The following is an 18,787-nucleotide window of genomic DNA, read 5'->3' as shown; positions in this document are numbered from 1 at the left end:
TACTTCTCCACCAATCATGCATAGTGATTTGGTGTTGGGAGAGTGAGGGATTAGTTACTCTCTTGGAGTCAGTCAATGGTCTAATCCCTTCAGTTGTAGAGGCTTTTCTGGGGACATAAGGCTTGTTGGAGGTGGACCTGATGTGGAGGACTGTATTAAGAAAACTGGATGTTGGGGTGCTCGATTCCTGTTGACATATGCTATGCAGTCTTCTACCACCGCACAAATAGTGTGGAGTTGCTGTCCCCTTTGATGGGTCAAAACAGCATTCAATAAACTACTTGTCTCAAACACGATCATGGAAGTTTTTGTGCAGGAAAGATTCTACAGTACTTAGTCAATTCTGCTTTTAATTGTGAAGGATTCTGGAAAAGAAGTCAACAAGTATATAGTTTACAAATGTTTCAAAATGGAAACAGTTAAGTCTGTGATAAACAGTCTACAGCCAAAGGACTTTATGGTGGAGCTAGATCTCACTTGCAAGACTCACCAAAAATCTTTCAGATTTACCATTCCGGATTTACAAGGCAACATCGGACATTGTGCACATCAGCACCAAGAGTATTTACAAAGATAATGGTTATCTTGGCAGCAGTCTTGAGGTTGGAAGGTATAGCAGTACTTTACTTGTCTGGATATTAAAAGCAAATTCGCAGAGCAACTAAGAATAAATATTTCCAGTGGTTCAGTTCCTGTCAAGTATGGTTGGATTATGAATTGGTAAAATAGTTGTCTGGTTCAATTATAAAGGCTGCCATTTCTGGATCTTATATTCAATACCAGAGGAAAAAAAGACATATTCCTTCCTTTTTCAAAATGCAAAATTCCTCTCTCTCATGAATGAATGCAGAAATATGATCTGTTGATGATCATCCATCAGCAGGTAGCTCTATGAAGCTTCTGGGACTGATGACAACCACCTTCGGAAAAGAAACATGCATCCGGCTCCAGAGAAATATTTTGCTAATAACAAAAGAATGTGCCTGACCCTTCCAGCCACACTATCTCTGACATGATGCGAGAATGTCCTGTCAAAAGAATGTCCTCTCATCACATATTACTAGGAAATTATAATGAGAAACACTAGCCAGTTATGATGGGGAGCACATTACAATCAATATTCCATCCAGGGTTTTGGAAACCCCAAGAAAGTGTGTTACCAGCGAACATAAGGATGCAATGTCGTTAGCAAGATCTAGTCACAGAATTCCATCCAGGCCACCAACTCGACATCAGTGGCCTACATTAACTGGCAGGTGGGCACAAGGAGTGTTGCAATGTTGAGAGCAAACCAAGTCCTCAACTAAGCGCAGAATAACATACCGCAGATGTCGCCAATCCTCATTCAAGGGTCGCAAAATATCAAAGTGACTTCCTTGGACACAGTCAAATCCTTCTGGGGGAATGGTCTCTTCACCCAGAGGTATTAAAGATATTTTTCAGCAGGTGTGGATGTTCACAAGTAGGTAGATATTTTAGCCACCAGAATCAATGTGAAACTGTCCGTATTTTGTTCAAGATATCAGGTGGACAATCCTCTGCGTCTGGATGTGATGATTCTGACTTGGAATTTCAGTCTGGCTTATATATTTCCTCCATTTCCAGTGAACCAAGGGGTGCTGCATGCTAGACAAAGCAGAAAAAAGACAAGGTGATGGCAATTATTCTCTATTGGCCCACAATTATTCTCTATTGGCCCCCAAATATTTGGTTTACCAAGCTGGAAGAATTGACAGAATGACCACACTGGGAACCGCCATTGAGAGAAGATTTACTAAGACTATGACTGATTGTGCGGAATTTGAGAGGCAGAGACTAGCGAAAGAGGGATTTTCTCCAGAGGTAATACAGTACACACTAATTTGCAACTTCATACTGCAAATCGGTTACGTATAAGGCCTTTAATAGGGTATAGCATACCTTCCAGCAGTGTTGTATGGATCACCAGGAGGATCCAGATGGTATTTCCTTTCAATGAATTCTGCAGGCAACCTCAGTCCTAATACAATGTCCTAGTTGCAGTCTTTAGGGTCTTAAGAGTTTCCGAAATGTTCTAAACCCATTATGAAGATTACACCTTTGATTAGAAAAATTGAACCTCCATGGGATCTGCCTTTGGTGATTCAAATGTTTTTAACAAAAGCCTTGTGAACCACTTCAACAGGTTGCTGATAAGTGGTTAACTTTGCAGACAGCCTTTTTGGTAGCCATCACTTCTGCCAGAAGGGCTGCATGGACATCTTAGAGAGAGACGGTAGAGGTCTTGTCTGCAAACATTTGTAAAGCAGTGACTGATTTGTAAAGCAGGCACCTTTCTGAAACGCTAAACGCTAGACATATTTTCCTTCAGCGGATGCAGCGTTTGGTAGGAAAGTGCTGCAAGTTGTTGTGTGATCCCTCCTAACTATTGGTTTATTGCTATGGGACATTCCACAGGAATGTGCTGTCATGGGACGCAGAAGAAACAGATTGTTTCTTACCGATATTCTCCTTCTAGTCCAGTCCTGGCAGCTCACACACTTCCACATTACCACCTCATTGTGTGGTATTTTTCCCCCCCTTTGTTGTTTTATTTTGCACTGCTCGGGACGACACTGACCAGGAGAGGAAGGCCTATATTGTAACCACCCTTCCATAAATTAGCCTTTTGCCCTACGTAGAGAGGCGCTATAACCCACAGGTGTGTGATGTCACATGACAGGACTACAAGAAAGGAGAATGTCAGTAACAAACATTCTCTGTTTAATAGAAGTGTTAATTACTGTAGAAAAGCGTATTTTGAGAGTTGAACATTGAAGCTGCCTTATCCTTTATAATTGGTTGACAGATTTACAAAAAAAATCAGCTAAGTTTGTTCATTTGTTAAATTATTTTGTTAGGTCATTTAGGTGTCTTGATAATAACATCTTCATTTTGTATTGAACATAAATCCCAGAAGAGGGTTCTTCTATTCTCATTGGTGGTTTCCTTCTCCGGTTACTTATACAGGCAGTCCTTGGTTATCCAACGGAATCCATTCTGGAAGTAGCATTGGATAGTGAAATCGTTTTAAAGGGAGTCCCATGTTAATCAGTGGCGGTGAGCGTTGGATAACGCATTCAGGCGTCGGAAAACGGCCCATAGGGTTGCATTATAAAGCGTTGTAAAGTGAAACGTTGGATAGTGAGGACTACCTGTATCTGGTCCAGAAAAAGAAACTCTTTTTCTCGGAAGGCCCTTTCAAGAGAGAACTGAAATGCCATCCCCTTTCTTTTAATATATAAAGTTCTGTACGGTGATACTGCCAATGCCCCACTTGACATTAGTTAGTTTGTATGTTTCCAATATCCATATGTTCCAGTAAAAGATTTGAAATTACACCTTATGCTGGAGAACTATTGTCCTTTCAGTGAAAGACTGGAAACTGCTGACATTACACATACTACAGGCATCAGTATAAATCAACTAATTGCATCTCCAAATCTTTTAGGCTGCAATATTTTAATGATTTATATGGAGTTACCTATCCAGTACCCAATACTTACTTAATAGTTAGTGGATTTTTAGGGGAAAGTTTAGATTTTTTTTTTGTCATTAATACAACAATTACCAATCATAGTTAATTGTATTGTGTTGAACCACAACCCTTTATTATCAGTACAGACGATAAGTCAATGCACTCATCATTTTTTCATGTTCACCAAGTAGTTGGAAAATATTAACAGAATTATTTCAAGTAAGTGCGTTTGGAGCCTGGCGTGACTTATAATGTAAAAAAGGCATTTCAGTATTGTATTAATTAATCACTGGCTCCTCTGGCACTCCTAAAGTTAATAATTGCGATTTGCATTTAGCAACATAATATTGTATTGTTGTCTTCCTAGTGTAAATAATGACAGACTCTTCAAGCATCAGTTGGTTTCTATATGTTTGAAGGCCAAAAAGTACATGTATATGTTTCAATGTTACTTATCAGAAAGAAAAACTAGCACAAATTAACACAGACCTGGATATTTTACTGACAAAAGTAGATATTTGGAAAACCAATGACAGATTTGTTGAGTTAGAAGGACGATTAAAGAGTAATATAGACAAATTTACGGGGGACCTGAAAGAGCGCAAACATAAAAAATTCCAGAGAGATACTGAGGATTATCAAACAGGCAAGATCTACAGTTAGAAATTTGCCTCTAAAGGTCGCAAACAACAACCTAAACCCAAATCTAACACCCAGGAGTCCTCTACAGAGTGGGAGGTATCCGAGAGTGAGGAGGAAAGACCTACCACCTCAGAAAGCAGCACACCCGGACCAAGAACTTCTATTGCCCATTACCTTCCTCAGGTCTCTTTTTTTAGAACAGAGACAACCCAAAGAGGGCCGGAAAGAAAAAGAAAAACAAGGAGAAGGAAAGGTATGGGCTCTAAGAAGCGGCAACACGAATACCTCCAAAAAAAAACAAAAAAAAACGAGAGGCTACCAGGGGTATTAGAATGTGACGAGCTTCAGATCAAAAACCTCTCGGATAAAATCCTCAATGAGAACCATATAAAAGTTTTGAAACGTGGCCTATCGTTTTCACCATCAAATAATCGCAACACATTCGAATGGGTCAAAGATGTTAATTTATTCGCCCGTAAACTTAAATTACACAAAATGTATAGTTCTAGAGATAGAAAAAATGCGATCCGTGAGGGTGTCCCTATACCTGACGGAAGGGAAACTGAAGCCCTTGAAGACCTCAAAGCCCTGTTGGCTGAGTCTGAAAGACCACCGGGTGAGGGGCCTTTCACTGACCTCAGGCCTAAGTCTAAATTTATGCCCTATGGGGAACAATATGCCCATATTGATACTTTTGTAAACCTGGTCACCATGGACCTTGAATCCCTCCCGAAAACCAAGCAACTTGACAACCTGAGCATTGGTGAAAAATTAGCCCTTAAAGAATTAGCAGAAGCCAAAAGCCAAGGATATAGTCATTAAACCTTCTGACAAGGGTGGCAATTTGGTTATTTTAAGATCAAAGGACTATGAGAAGGAAAACATGAGAATTCTGTCTGACCGGGCCTGTTACGAGATTCTGGAGACAGACCCAACCCTGAAGTTCAACAAGGAATTGACCAAAATTCTCAACAAAGGTCTGACCTCCAAACTTATCTCTGAAAAAGAATATAATTACATCCTGGTCCGCACACCTAAAATTGCTACTTTCTATAGCCTTCCAAAGGTGCATAAAAATAAAAAAACACCCCCAGGTAGACCATAGTCTCAGGGATTGGCAACTTGACTGAAAAAGCTAGCTCATATTTGGATAAGATCTTAAGACCATTTGTCACCACCCTACCCTCATTTATCAAGGACACTAAAGATGTCCTCACAAAGTTAGATGGCATCTCAGTGGCAGAGGACTGTATCCTGGTTACCCTCGATGTGGAGGGACTATTCTCTAGTATTAGGCATGACCAGGGAATACGGGCAGTGAACCATTTTTTGAGTACACGCAGCCAATACCATCAAAATCATAACAACTTCACGGTGGAATTATTGCAATTTGTTCTACAAAGGAACTATTTTTGGTTCAACAAAACCATCTACCACCAGATACAGGGTACGGCTATGGGCACAAAATGTGCCCCGACATATGCTAACCTGTATCTGGGATGGTGGGAATCAACACTGGTGTTCTCAGAAGAACTAGAACACTTTACCACCTTTGTGGACATATTGCTGCGTTTCATTGACGATGTGCTGATAGTATGGCGGGGGTCTGAGGTTATGCTTAAACAATTCATAGAAATCCTCAATACTAACAACCTCAATCTACGCCTGACCCTTGAATACAGTTCTGAACAAATTTGTTTCCTTGATTTACTGATTTCAAAGGGCAAAAATGGTCTTTTAGAAACAACAATTTATCGAAAAGAAACAGCTACCAACAGCATCCTTTTGGCTATCAGCCATCACCCTAGACCCCTGATAAAAGGTATACCGGTTGGACAATTTCTACGATTGAGAAGAAATTGCAGTAACAATAAAGATTTTGAAGAGAAAGCCAGAGACATGAAAATCCGTTTCACAGCAAGGGGATACAGTCAGAAAACAATAAAAAGGGCATATAAAAGGGCTAAACACCAAGCCAGATTGGAACTTGTCAAATATGAAGTCATACAACAAGAACAAAAAACAGTAAGATTCATAGGCACCTTCAATAAACAATGGAAGGTGGCCAGGGAAGTCTTACAAAAACACTGGCACATTCTGTGGGCTGACGAAGACCTATGTGATTCCATACCTCCCTATCAGTAGTAGGGCCAAAAATCTAAGGGATCATCTGGTCCACAGCCACTACAATGTGGAAATACCCAGGGCCACCTGGCTACCACCCCGTGTGGATGGTTGCTTTCATTGTCAAAGATGTAAAGCCTGCCAGTATATAACTATATCCAAAACCTTCAGTAACCATGACAACACTAAACATTTTCACATACGGAAATTCATAAATTGTAATACCACAGGAGTAATTTACATGGGAACCTGTAAATGTGGAAAAAAATACGTGGGAAAAACACGCCGTCTATTCAAAACACGTATTCTGGAGCATGTGGGATCCATCCGCAACAAATTGGATACCCCAGTTGCTAATCATGCAAACAAATGTCCAAAGGGAGATCTGAAGGCAATATCATTTGTGGGATTAGACCATTTCTCTCCAGGAATTAGACCGGGGGACTGGGACACTGAATTACTTACAATTGAGTCTAGGTGGATATACACTCTGGGAACACTGAGCCCACCTGGACTCAATGAGGGTTTCGTTTTCAGCCCCTTTATTTAATTCATTTTAATTTCAGCTTCCCATTCACGTTCTCGCCATACATTTATCTTTGCAGTGACTTAGTCAACCTCCAAGCATGCCATAATAACCACAACTTTAACACAATAAATAACGATATGGAAACCATCAGTGTGCAATTTATTTATTTATTATCAATAAGGAAGATATTGTATCATCCTGGTCTAACCACTGAAAATAGTTATACCTGCCTTGACACATAGTGACTAACCATCACTAACATCAATGAATATTAAAACTTAATATTATACTTACCCCACGTCTTGTGAGCATTAACAACAATAATGCCTCACATTTAGATTTATTATTGTTAAGCCATAGATACCCAGCCCCTTGAATGCTTTGCCAAATGACATACACAGTCTGCAATTCATTAGGGGCTTCAGGGTCTGGCTATCATAGTTGCTATGATTATCAGCCCACCTACGGTGCACTGCTCACAGTGAGACACACCATCTGTGCTGATTGAGCAACTAAGGGGTTAAGTGCACTTACAGACATACCTACAGTGACTATTTAAAGGTCTACCCAGACACAGGGACCTCCCCTTACGTGCCCTGAAGAAGCGTTCATACGTGAAACGCGCGCGTCTCTCACACACACGTGGGAGGCTTTTCATTTTGAAAGTAGCACTTTAGCGATACTGTTACTGCTACCATTATTTCAGCTCCCTCCGTGTATTTGATACAGTGATTCTGCGGGCTATACTCTATACCGCAGGATCCTCCTGCCCTATGGGGCTGTATTTCAAGCCCACTGTCTAGTTAGGCATGCCCTCGAACATATCAGCGCTGATATATCAATGATCAGTGCTGATATAGGGGACTATGCGGTGTCAGTTCTGCATTTATGTGCTCTACTGTGTTCAAGAAGCCTCATTCCTTTTTCCTGCTGAGTGGGGGGGCGGGAGGGTCCGGATCTACATTGACCTTACCTTACGGCACCTGTGTCTCACTTATGATTCGCGTCCATTAGCTGCTCCTACCGACATCTTAAGAAGCATTATCGGCAGCCTTTTTGATATTTAATGGGTACCCATATCAATTGAGCCAGGAGTGGTTATATGAATTACCTGTGGTTGCCCTAATTGGACAATGAATTACTCCGAACTACCGCTCAGGCTCACAGTATATATTTTTGCTGTGCATCTCCTAAACTTTTAGGTGAATATAATATACTTACCCGCATACTCCTATATCCTGGTTTAGGGGTTCACATGGGTGACGGCTCTTAAGTTACCCACCGCACTGCATTTCCCGCTGACATGGGAAGCCAGTTGTATCAGCTGTTATACACCGGCTTTTAAAAAGTTCTCCTCTGCTGAGACCATTCTGCGCTTTATCTAAACTACTGACTAGAGCCTGTAATATATGTGCAACACAGTGGTCGTATCTGACCAGCCACTGCACGTATATTTATACCAAGGCTGACATCTATTATTACCAAAGCGTTTTGTCAAAAGGGGGGGGGGGGTTGTTCGTGGACTGCGGGTTTACATGTACCGCCACGCACGACACCTACCTCTCTGCTGCAGGAACCAGCCGGTTCTCAGCCCTTGCCTTACCAGGGTCTAGGTTAGCAGCACCTTCAGTCGCAAAGCCGACTTTACTATGACCTCTATCATGCCTATGTATTATAAATGTTAATCGCGCTTTGCTCACTGTGCATTGTGTACAATATTAACATTCTGCGGAGGCTCTCTGTAGTGCTCCACCTATGCCAGAATAATTTATGGATGCGAACCTCACGTCGTCTATACTGCACTTGTTTGCCATAAACACTCCCTGTGCAAGTGCTATGAGGGTTCACACTATATACTAGGTATCTCCTTTATTGGAGACCAGTTGTACATCATCTCTGGGGAATGTACCACTATCCCCTGTATTAGCCTTACAGCCAAGCCAGAGTATATATTAGTACATTATCAGGTTGGCACTATATGTATGATTACCCTACTGTGAGGGTTACACTAGTCATCTTATTGTGCACACCATATCATCCTCTGTAGGCTAAAATGGTGCAAGGGGAGAAACATTTAACAGTGTTTCTCTCTAGTGTTATCCTCATAACCTTACATCTTGCCAAGCAGTAATAAAGAAGGTTACCCTCTGGTTCATAAATGACCATTTACTATAGGTGGTCACATAGATCAGATCTATCTTCGCTACCCATGCCAAGGATCACTAACATATATACCAAAAAGTCTAAGATTACAGCGCGCTTACAAATTATACGCTCTGATACATCTATACTGGGACAAGACTTTATCTACACAGTGGTCCCACTACGGCCCCATTCCTATATCTATAGGCAGCTATAATAATAGCACAAGATCCTGAATATCAATCAAGGATCTCCATATGTAAAATCAACCTAACTACCCAGAGTTACGTTACAAATGACACAGTCACGTGCTGTTTGACATACATTTTATTTTTTATTCATTGGTTATTAATAAAGTATTTTAACACATTCATTATACATTTAGTTGTGACGGAGTGCTTGTATACTAGGTTTCTTTTTCTCTATGATACATGTGTTTCAATGTTACCTTTTTCCTCATACATACAGTAAGAGGGAATATTCTGCCTTTATTGTACACACCGTTTATCAAAATTATACATGCGCAATTAAAATGTGTGCATCCGTACAACCTATTGGTGTTTATTTAATTTTTTATTATAATAATTTGCTTTTTATTATTTATTGTAGTGACATTATGATAACGCTGAATGTACGAATGCTTATGGATGTTAAGGGTGTAATTATTAGATATAAAATATAATTTTTAAATTGCTCTATTTACAGGTTCTCTGGGAAATGCTAACACGGGAGGTTCCCTTTAAAGGCTTGGAAGGATTACAAGTAGCTTGGCTTGTAGTAGAAAAACACGAGGTAAGACTACTTTTTTATGCTCAGATACAGTTGATAGATATGAAAACAGTATTGGGGGTTTGCAAAAGACTTTTTCATGTTCTTCAAATTGAAAGTAAGTTCAACGCTTATGGAAAGATTACCAGTAGGAGCTAACACAAAGGGTCAAAGTGATGTTATTCCTCATGAATGGACCCTTTACATCTAATTGTTGCGGCTTCACATCGTGATGCTGTAGATCAAAAAATGTAGAACTACTGTACTAGTTTCTCAGTCTCAATAGGGTAACCTGGGGGTTTGTTCTTAGTGATGAAAGGAACCATTGCGTCCAAGGTAGGGGACCAGTTTAACTTCGTCTCCCGCGATTTTGGGTATCTTTTTACTGGCCAGGAGTTGATATTTCTGTAAGAGACCTTCAGCTACTTCAACTTAACTCTCCCAGCAGGAGTCCCTTTACTACAAGAAGCTGTCACTTAGATGAGAGTTTCAAAAATAAAAGAAAAAAAAAATAAAGAAAATTACAGTTTAGCCTCCCGCAGGATGTTCAACTCTACATTAAAGATATACTCATAACTTGTATTGGCAGGGCTAAGGCTGAACTGCAAGGTTCCTCCTCAAAGCATTTCCATTGAATGAAGTCTTAAGTGGTGTAAACACTTCCTATGCCGTGAATCCTGCTCTCAATTCCCCTGCATTTTAATTTTAGATTGGGAAAAGCACACATTGAACAATAATTGTCGCATTATTTTAGAATAGCTGCACCATTTGTTTTTGTATAAATGCTGTAGAGTTAAAAATTGGGTTATGCATTGTTCAGTTTATTTAATTTTTTAAAAATCCAAACGACTAATGTTGGTAATCCATTCAAAACAATATTTGAAGTGTATCCCTCATTTTAATACTTCCTTGTTTTGTATTGTCCTAAATTCAAATGTGATGATTTAGTAGCCATTTTGGTGTGTTACTCTATTGGAGCATATTATAGTATATGTTATCATTGTTGTCACTGTATGTGCCAGTTATAGCTGCACCTGTTTTATTTCACTACAGGGGTACATGCATGTACTGAAAGTAGCAACAAGACAAACTCCCCTGCCTCTAACACAACCTATTTGTGGCTATCATCAGTGTATTTTATATGCGTCTTTAACATTTTTGGTGTTTCCAACTTCCAGCTCTTGATGCGTTTTTAAAAAAATACTGATTATTATTTGCATTCAAACCACAAAAAAACTACAAGCATCCGGGAAACAAAAATGATTTGGCACTATAATGCCTGTGATTGTGTGACTGGGAACCACTCCTCCGTCAACAGACCATTGTGTGCATGGGAACAGCTCTTCCCTCTAGTAACCATAAATTCCCCTTCAAGCCTGCGTTGCCTATTTAGGACAGATCAAACCTCCTCCATCTCGAGCACCATTCCCTAGAGTTGGTCCCCGTACTCAAATCAGAAACAGGCAAGGGCCAAGTTTATCTAAAACCACATCCCTTCTTCAGTCAATGTATTATGTCTATATATTGTGTTATGTAGATTGGGTTATCTTTAGGTTAGGACCTTCAACAAGGTGCATGTGGATTTAAATACGATAAATCTTTTCATTCTGTGTGGCACTTTTGCATGCTCTATGTGTCAATACTGTAACTTGTTACAATGTCCATAGATTCCAATTAATCTAAATGCATTGCACGTTTTGTTTCTAGAAATTCAGTAACTGGGATATATAAATAGACTATATACCAATAAAAAGATGCTATACCTAAATACCTTGCATTTTTAGATTGTAAGAGTGCAGAAATAATGCATGCATTTTATAAAAGTAGACAAACAGAAGTCTAATTATGTGTGGTTTAAACCTGCATTGCAACATTGGCTAACTCTAAAGGGAAGAGAATATAAATAATGATAATAGATCAGAGTTCTCTTAAATGTACAAATACAACACAAGATCAGAGTGACAGGATACAATTGCATACAATGTTAAGCCAAGTTATAATAGATTTGAAGCACCACAATGTATTATTTTTGACATTGTCAGAGCAAAGCTTTGTGGAAGCAAACAGCCTAACCTTTGTAACAAAAAAGACAAAGAACAACATGAAACCTACCATAATCAGTTCTGCCTAAATAGTCTATTAAAGCCAGTATCCCGTCTTCAATTGTGATCAGCGCTGGAAGTTTCTGTGGAGATTAAAGAACATCACATATTGGGGGTAAGACACTCTGGCCCAGATTCACTAAATAATGCTATTCTTTAGCACTTAGATGAAGGGCAGTTAAGGCATACTAAAGTTTAGCACCCTTTAGTTAATCTGGGCCTCTGTCACCTTCTTCCAGCTGTAATGAGTTCCACAGTCTGACTGTGTGTTAGTTACTTATTTGTTTTACATACCTCATTGATTCAGTGGGTGTCCACTGGTCCTCATACGTATTTGGTGAAGTCATGAAGAACTGTTCCCTATAACACTGTTGATTTTATATACCTTCATTGTCACCCAAAGTTTTCTCTTTTAAAGTGCCTTTATCCTCAGCATTGTCTCACAAGGTACACAAGGTACAGTATTACATTTACCATTACTGGCACCCTTTTCTGTAGTTTCTCCAGCTGGATTTTGTTGTTCTAGAGAGTATTATAGTTTTACACAATGTTTCTATTAACATTTATAAACCTTCTTGACCACTGCCAACATTAGGCTGATGATTTCAATGAGATGTCCTTAATAATTTCAAGATCTCTTTCTGGGTCATGGTAGATCATTCATATAATTGTTTATTTTGGCTCATTTTATCTCATCTGAATTGCTGTGTAATTGCAACATTAAAATTCATTGGATACAAACGTCCAGTCTCCCAGTTTTTTCAGCACATCTCAGTTTGATTTGAACTTTTTTTTTTTGCACAAATGAGTATTTGCAAATCTTGCCATCTTACAATTTGCCTTTTTCTTCAGATCACTTGTTAATACACCCAAACCATGACTACACAATCAAGAACATATTCCAGTTTGCTCTCAGTGTGAAAACGAACCATTTATTTGTACTCATCCTATCCTTTCACCAATTGTGGATCCACCAAGGCTTATCCACATATTCCATCACTGCTTGTTTTATATATATAGAACCTTTGGTGAGAGACCTTAACAAAATGTCCATTTATTGTCAATTGAATCTACCTAGTTAACTCCCTCAAAGAATTCCAGCACATTATATAGGGCCTTATTCTATATAGTCTGTTTAGGCCGTTTCTGACGAAAATTCCTATGAAACAATCTGCCCAAACTGCCACATTGGACTATGCAAAATGACCCTCACAGAGTATATAGATTCATCCATATTTAACTATTTCAGTTTTATACGTGTATTTCTAGAACTGTTGGGTGAGATGCCATCTGGTTTAGGTGACTTGCTAATGTGAACCTTATTTATTGGCTCTTCCATGTCTTCCACATATAGATATACTTTACAGATTTGAAATAGCTCACAAGATAGTTATCTCCGGTATCTTATAGTTGGTGTTACTATTCCATTGTAGTGATGCAAATAAATCATTGCTGTTCTCTGGGATAGTCTTACCTCCCATGGTGCACCATGTACGTCATTGTCATGTTGTTGCCCAAATAACGATCTTGCCGTTTCCCGTATTCTGATACACACAAAATATTTTTTGCTTATTGACATTTACATATTTAAAAGGATGTTCAGGCAAGTCTAAGCATTGACACAGTGGGCTTGATTTACTAGTCTACAGGTGTCGTTATAGTGTTGTGTCATTTTATTCCTCTGGATCATTCTGGGCTTGCCCAAAAATAATCACTTGGCTCATTGGCAGGCAGCTGCCAGCACGTTACATGTCAATCGCTTATTACTTCTTCCCTCATAGCTCCGTTGTTTATACATTTGATCAAATAAGAGAATGAAAAAGGGTTCTTTAATACAGACAAATCATTGAATAATGACCCTATTTATTAATTCTCCATGACTATGGCTTATGTGCACTTTCAGCAGTAAGCCCTTCATTTATCCTCAGACTTAAAAGAACAGTTTGTATTTGTCTTTTTCAAGCTTATTTACTTTTCAGTTTAATATATATTTAAATTCACTTTTGCTTTTAGATAAGCTTCACAAATATATATATAATTTTTTTTTTTTAACAAATAAACATTATTCTGGCAGTAAAGGGAATTACCACACAAATGGCATCTGTACTATTTTTTAAGACTGCTTCTAGTCTATTTATGCAAAAGGGGGTTGTATTTATTTCAATTCAATTCCCGCAGGATGAAATGTGGCTTATTTAAAATCAATTGTCCGCAACCATTTGACAATACACTGCAGCATATTATTTACTACAGGACTGTAACACACAGATGGGACAAATGTATTAATTGAACTCCCATTTTAAACGTCAGATGGAAAAGCCCACTGTAATAACTTGATTGTGTACCCTAGCCAGGTAGACAATTTTTTTGTGGAGTTTTTTGAATGGTTTTGTAAAGTCACATGATGTTTCACAGTTTATTATCCTCACTCAAATGTTCATTTGACGGGGCATTGTTACACTTTCTTTTTGTCTTCTACAACAAGATGCCCCTGTCCATTTAATACTGTATACTGTATTTATGTTTAACTTGAGTTGCAAGCTTGTCGTGCTGCACAATAAACTGTTGCGATCTCATGCATCTTTCAGAGGTTAACCATTCCGAGCAGTTGTCCCAGAAGTTTTGCAGAATTGATGCGTGTGTGTTGGGAGGCAGATTCCAAGGTATGTTCTATTCATTTAAAACAGCAATTGCCTGTACTTTTTTTTATTATTAATGTTTTTATAGAATCTGTTCCCATGGGTTCTCCAGAGCTGTACATAGCTTTTAATTTTGCAGTTGAACAAGAATACAAACCTCTAAGAACGCACACTTTTAGTTAACTTTAGTGGGACCTAATGGCAAACTCTTCATAATCCTATTATTTAAACAAGGCTGGTTACTTTTGAATTCCTGGAGCATTATTCCTACTAACCCTGTCCTCTCTGGCACTGAAATAGCAGTGACAGTTAGGTAAGCTTCTTCCTGTCCCACATGTTCAGAGAGACTGCCTTACTGTATACTTAGTTTTTTTTTGTTTTTTTTTTTAAGTATCATTTGCCAATTTTTGTTTTCCTGTTACAAATTTCTCCATTCTACAAAAGTTAATGTGAGATTTTCTTCATTTTCTTCCCAAAAATAATGTAACGACCCCCCCCCCCCCCCATTTGCGGAATTTATTTTATTTTAATTTACAGAATTAGACATGTTTATCTAATGCATGAATTTTGTATTTATTTTCCAGAAAAGGCCATCATTCAAACAGATTATTTCAAACCTGGAATCCATGTCAAATGACAGCAATCTTCCAGACCAATGTAATTCATTCTTGCATAACAAGGCAGAGTGGAGGTAAGACTGAAGGGTTGCAGCACTATATTATCTAGATAAAGGGTTATATAATGTAACCCATGTTACAATACCTCCTTTGCAACTCATACTGGCAGAGCAACACAATAGGTACGAGTACCAATGCATTCTATCATGGCTCTAAAACCATCTTAGTTCAAGGGAGTGCTGTTTAGCAGTTTTCGGCAGCCAAAGATAGACAAAACAGACAAGGCCACATTTACTAAGAAGTACTACTCTACTGTATAAAACAACTTCCATGCTGGAGGACAGATTGTGACCCCATTCAAGTCAATGGGTCATCAATGGTCATACTGACTAAGCAGTGTTACTTCATAAAACACCTTCCATGCCAGAAGACACCTTCCATGCCAGTACACACCTTACATGCCAGTAGAACCTTCCATTCCAGTAGACACCTTTTATTCCAGTAGACACCTTCCATTCCAGTAGACACCTTCCACTCCAGTAGACACCACACAGTCTTTTCAGTTGGAGTGGACACAAAGAGCCATATTTTGCAAGACTATGCTGGAAGGTGTCTTGTGGAGTAGCACTGCTTAGTAAATACGAGCCATAATCTTGAAACGCTTATTTAAAATCTGCATTCTGCAGCAAACCTACAGTTTGACGGGTCCTTCAGCAAAGACACAGTAAAAGATCCAAGCTCAAAAACTATATTCAGGCCTTTTATCCGATATATGATCAATAATGTTAACCTTTGTGCACATATCCACTTTTATAATACACCGTGCTCCGGAAAAAAAGGGACCCCTTTCATTTTTCATCATACCTTATATATTTCTTGCTCAATCTCCACGAAAATGTGCCTAATTGTAGGTCTGTTATGTAGATTAACACTATATAAGAAGCACAATGTAGACAACCAACTGATGTCAACAAGTACCAGATACGCTACAGTAGGTTCATGTTCATTAAACGAGAAATAGGATTTTTCCCTTCATTCCTCGTAAATCTATTAAACTGCTGTAATCTAATCTGAAACACTAAGATTACTATAAAGTTTGAGTTCAAAGTGTGTTCAAAATGTCCTTCTACTGAAACGAACGTGCAAAGATGAGTACGCTACTGACTGATTGCAATAAAATGTTTCAGCTGCTCCCAATCCTGAACGATACGTGGTTTTACGTATTCATTTTTTAAATTCCTCTTAGAAAATATCCTTTATCAGGAAACACTTGATGTAAGCGTTTTGGACCATAATTCTCGCTCTATCTCAGCACTTTATAACGTGCTTATCTTCTTCGCTAAACACTATTTTGAAACTATGCACTTGATGAGGTCATCACGCCGTCACCAATTCCAAAGAATATTTATTAGATTATTAAATCATTCTTAAATGTAATAATCTACTGTGACAGACCTATAACTGCTCAAATTTTCATGAAAATGTAGTAATTTTTCTGCAAGATATGCCGAAAAATAAAAACATTCCCCCCCCCTTTTTTTTTTAACCCAGTGTATATCTATTATTTCCCAATACATGTCTCCTATGCTTTTGCTGGTTACACTGTATTTTAAGCATTTGGTTACGTGATAAAAAATAATACAACTTTATAAAGGTCTTAGTCCGAGTTTTACAGCTCTTCTTCCCAGAAAAACGGTGCCTAAAATGGTGACTATCTGTTCCCCATAATCTGGAGCCATCTGCTCATATTATCACTTGGGAAAAGATAGTGAAAACAAATCTGCATCACCAGGGGATTGGTACCAGAAGTTTCCCAGTGCCGTCTATATTAGGAAACATTGGACTTTGTCCAGGGAAAACACAGATACTAAAATATTCTAAACTGCCAGTACAATGTTAGTGAAACAATAAAAAATGCAACCACTCAAAGGGGGGTAAAAATGATTCTGATTGACAGACAGAAGATCATGCAAACAGTTCCACAACAGTTTTGTTTTAATTGCCAAATTAAATCAATAGCTTGGACATGCTAATGTAAGTGGAAAAAGTGACTACGTGATAGTTCTGCAAAGCCAGATCACATGATGAGAATATAAATAGCATGATTTAGAGTTGACTTGATTCCCCTTCTGAATCAGCACTGAGGCTTGGTGTAAAGATGCAGCAGCCTCTTGTGAGTGCAGTAAAATACCTTGCACCATCTACTGCTGGGAAATACAAAATGCATGTATTGCTATGTCTCTATGGCACATGCTTATTATGGATCAAAAATAGGGTATTCTCAAACGTCTCAGAAGCAGAAATCTTCAAGATGTTGAGGAGTCTTATTCCAATCACCTTCAACATGCTTGTCCATATTACCGTTAATATGAGCAACCATACACTGCTCGCTGAGCGCTTTTTTGTACTTGTGGTGTTGCAAGTAATAATAATTACTACATTTACATTATTCATGTAAAATATCAGCACCATTTCCAAACAACAGTAGAAATATTATCCATTTTTGGCAATGTGAAAAAAATATATATTGAATTAGTCATCTGATTAGGATATTGTCGCAATGAGGAAACGTGAACACCAGTGACTCAAAGTCACATACAGACCCTGTACAGTGTGCTTTACTAGACTTAACTTATTGTCCAATTTGTGCCGTTGGTCTTCAGCTTCCTGCCATTTATTTTGCTTCATCGTTTATGTGCTATTTGAAATATATTCAGTATATTTTCCCCCACATACAAAAGCGAGAGTTGAAAATGTGAAGAAAAAAAAATTACTTTGGCATTTTACACATGCAGCATTTTATACATGGGGAAATTTAATTCGAACGAAACTTTTGCTTATCAATAATTAACATTATTTGTCTTGAGATTCACTGTGAATGAATATTATTAACTCAATTTCACGTGTGGCCTATTCGTACTGTGGTTGTCCATAAATGTCTTATTTCATTAGCTTTGTAATACTACTTTACACTGCCAGGTGTCTGATCTCTTCAGGAACAAAGGTAAGTAGCCCCTAAAAAAAACACCTTCATTTTTACCCCCTGTGGTCCAACACCCTACCAAGCTGCAGCCAATCAGCTGCTGTCATTACCCTGCCTTGAGCTCTCCAGGTAAAATTATTTTGCCCTAATCACATGCTGCCTTGGGGAGAGGGCCCTAAAAGGTCAAGAGGAACTCTCGGTGAACCCTCTGGCCTACCATTCTCCCCACAGTCTATCTGTCAACAGAGGGGACCTTGTAAGATTATTTGTTGCCTGTGTGCTTTTGGTCTATGGGCTCTTTTGTTTAATTTTTTTTTTAATGGGAACCCTAGCTATTACTGCAGTTTCAGGTCATTATAATGCTGTGGAAATACCCATTAACAGAGCTACTTTCTTAGCAACTCATCTTAAGTTCAAGGTATGAGCCATCAAAAACAATGATGCATTTAAATGGCCTGCCTATATGTACATAAATACAGCAATCTGGAGCTATGCTTTAGCTGTTTGAATAAATTGCTAGTAGTTTTCTTGAACCTCTCAGAATTAAGCCTTTTGAAACAGTTATTCCAATTAAATACCAATTTTCACACCTTTTATGTATTATAATGCATTATTGAACCCTCAGGAACTGAATTAGTTATTATTTTTTTACCGTTAAATTATTTACCACCGTAGAAAAGGATCTTTGTTTTTTTTTTGTTTTTTTAATACCTTTTGCCTGGCATTTTGTAAGCATTATTTAATG

The 18,787-nt window shown here is 38.4% G+C and overlaps 1 protein-coding gene across 4 annotated transcripts in view; it reads left to right on the top strand.

The window, feature by feature from the left end:
- The window catches only part of MAP3K20 (mitogen-activated protein kinase kinase kinase 20), a 162,838-nt gene that overhangs the window by 71,829 nt on the left and 72,222 nt on the right, over positions 1–18,787 (top strand). For all 4 annotated transcript variants that reach the window (XM_075609048.1, XM_075609047.1, XM_075609050.1 and 1 more), the window contains exons 8-10: positions 9,639–9,725; positions 14,392–14,466; positions 15,027–15,133. In XM_075609048.1, the coding sequence (XP_075465163.1) occupies positions 9,639–9,725; positions 14,392–14,466; positions 15,027–15,133 (269 nt within the window). The remainder of the gene's footprint in view (positions 1–9,638; positions 9,726–14,391; positions 14,467–15,026; positions 15,134–18,787) is intronic.

The sequence above is a fragment of the Ascaphus truei genome, chromosome 7, assembly GCF_040206685.1.
Source record: "Ascaphus truei isolate aAscTru1 chromosome 7, aAscTru1.hap1, whole genome shotgun sequence".
Lineage (NCBI taxonomy): Eukaryota > Metazoa > Chordata > Amphibia > Anura > Ascaphidae > Ascaphus > Ascaphus truei.
The sequence above is the reverse complement of the archived record's forward strand: the minus strand, read 5'-3'. Positions and strand labels throughout refer to the sequence as shown.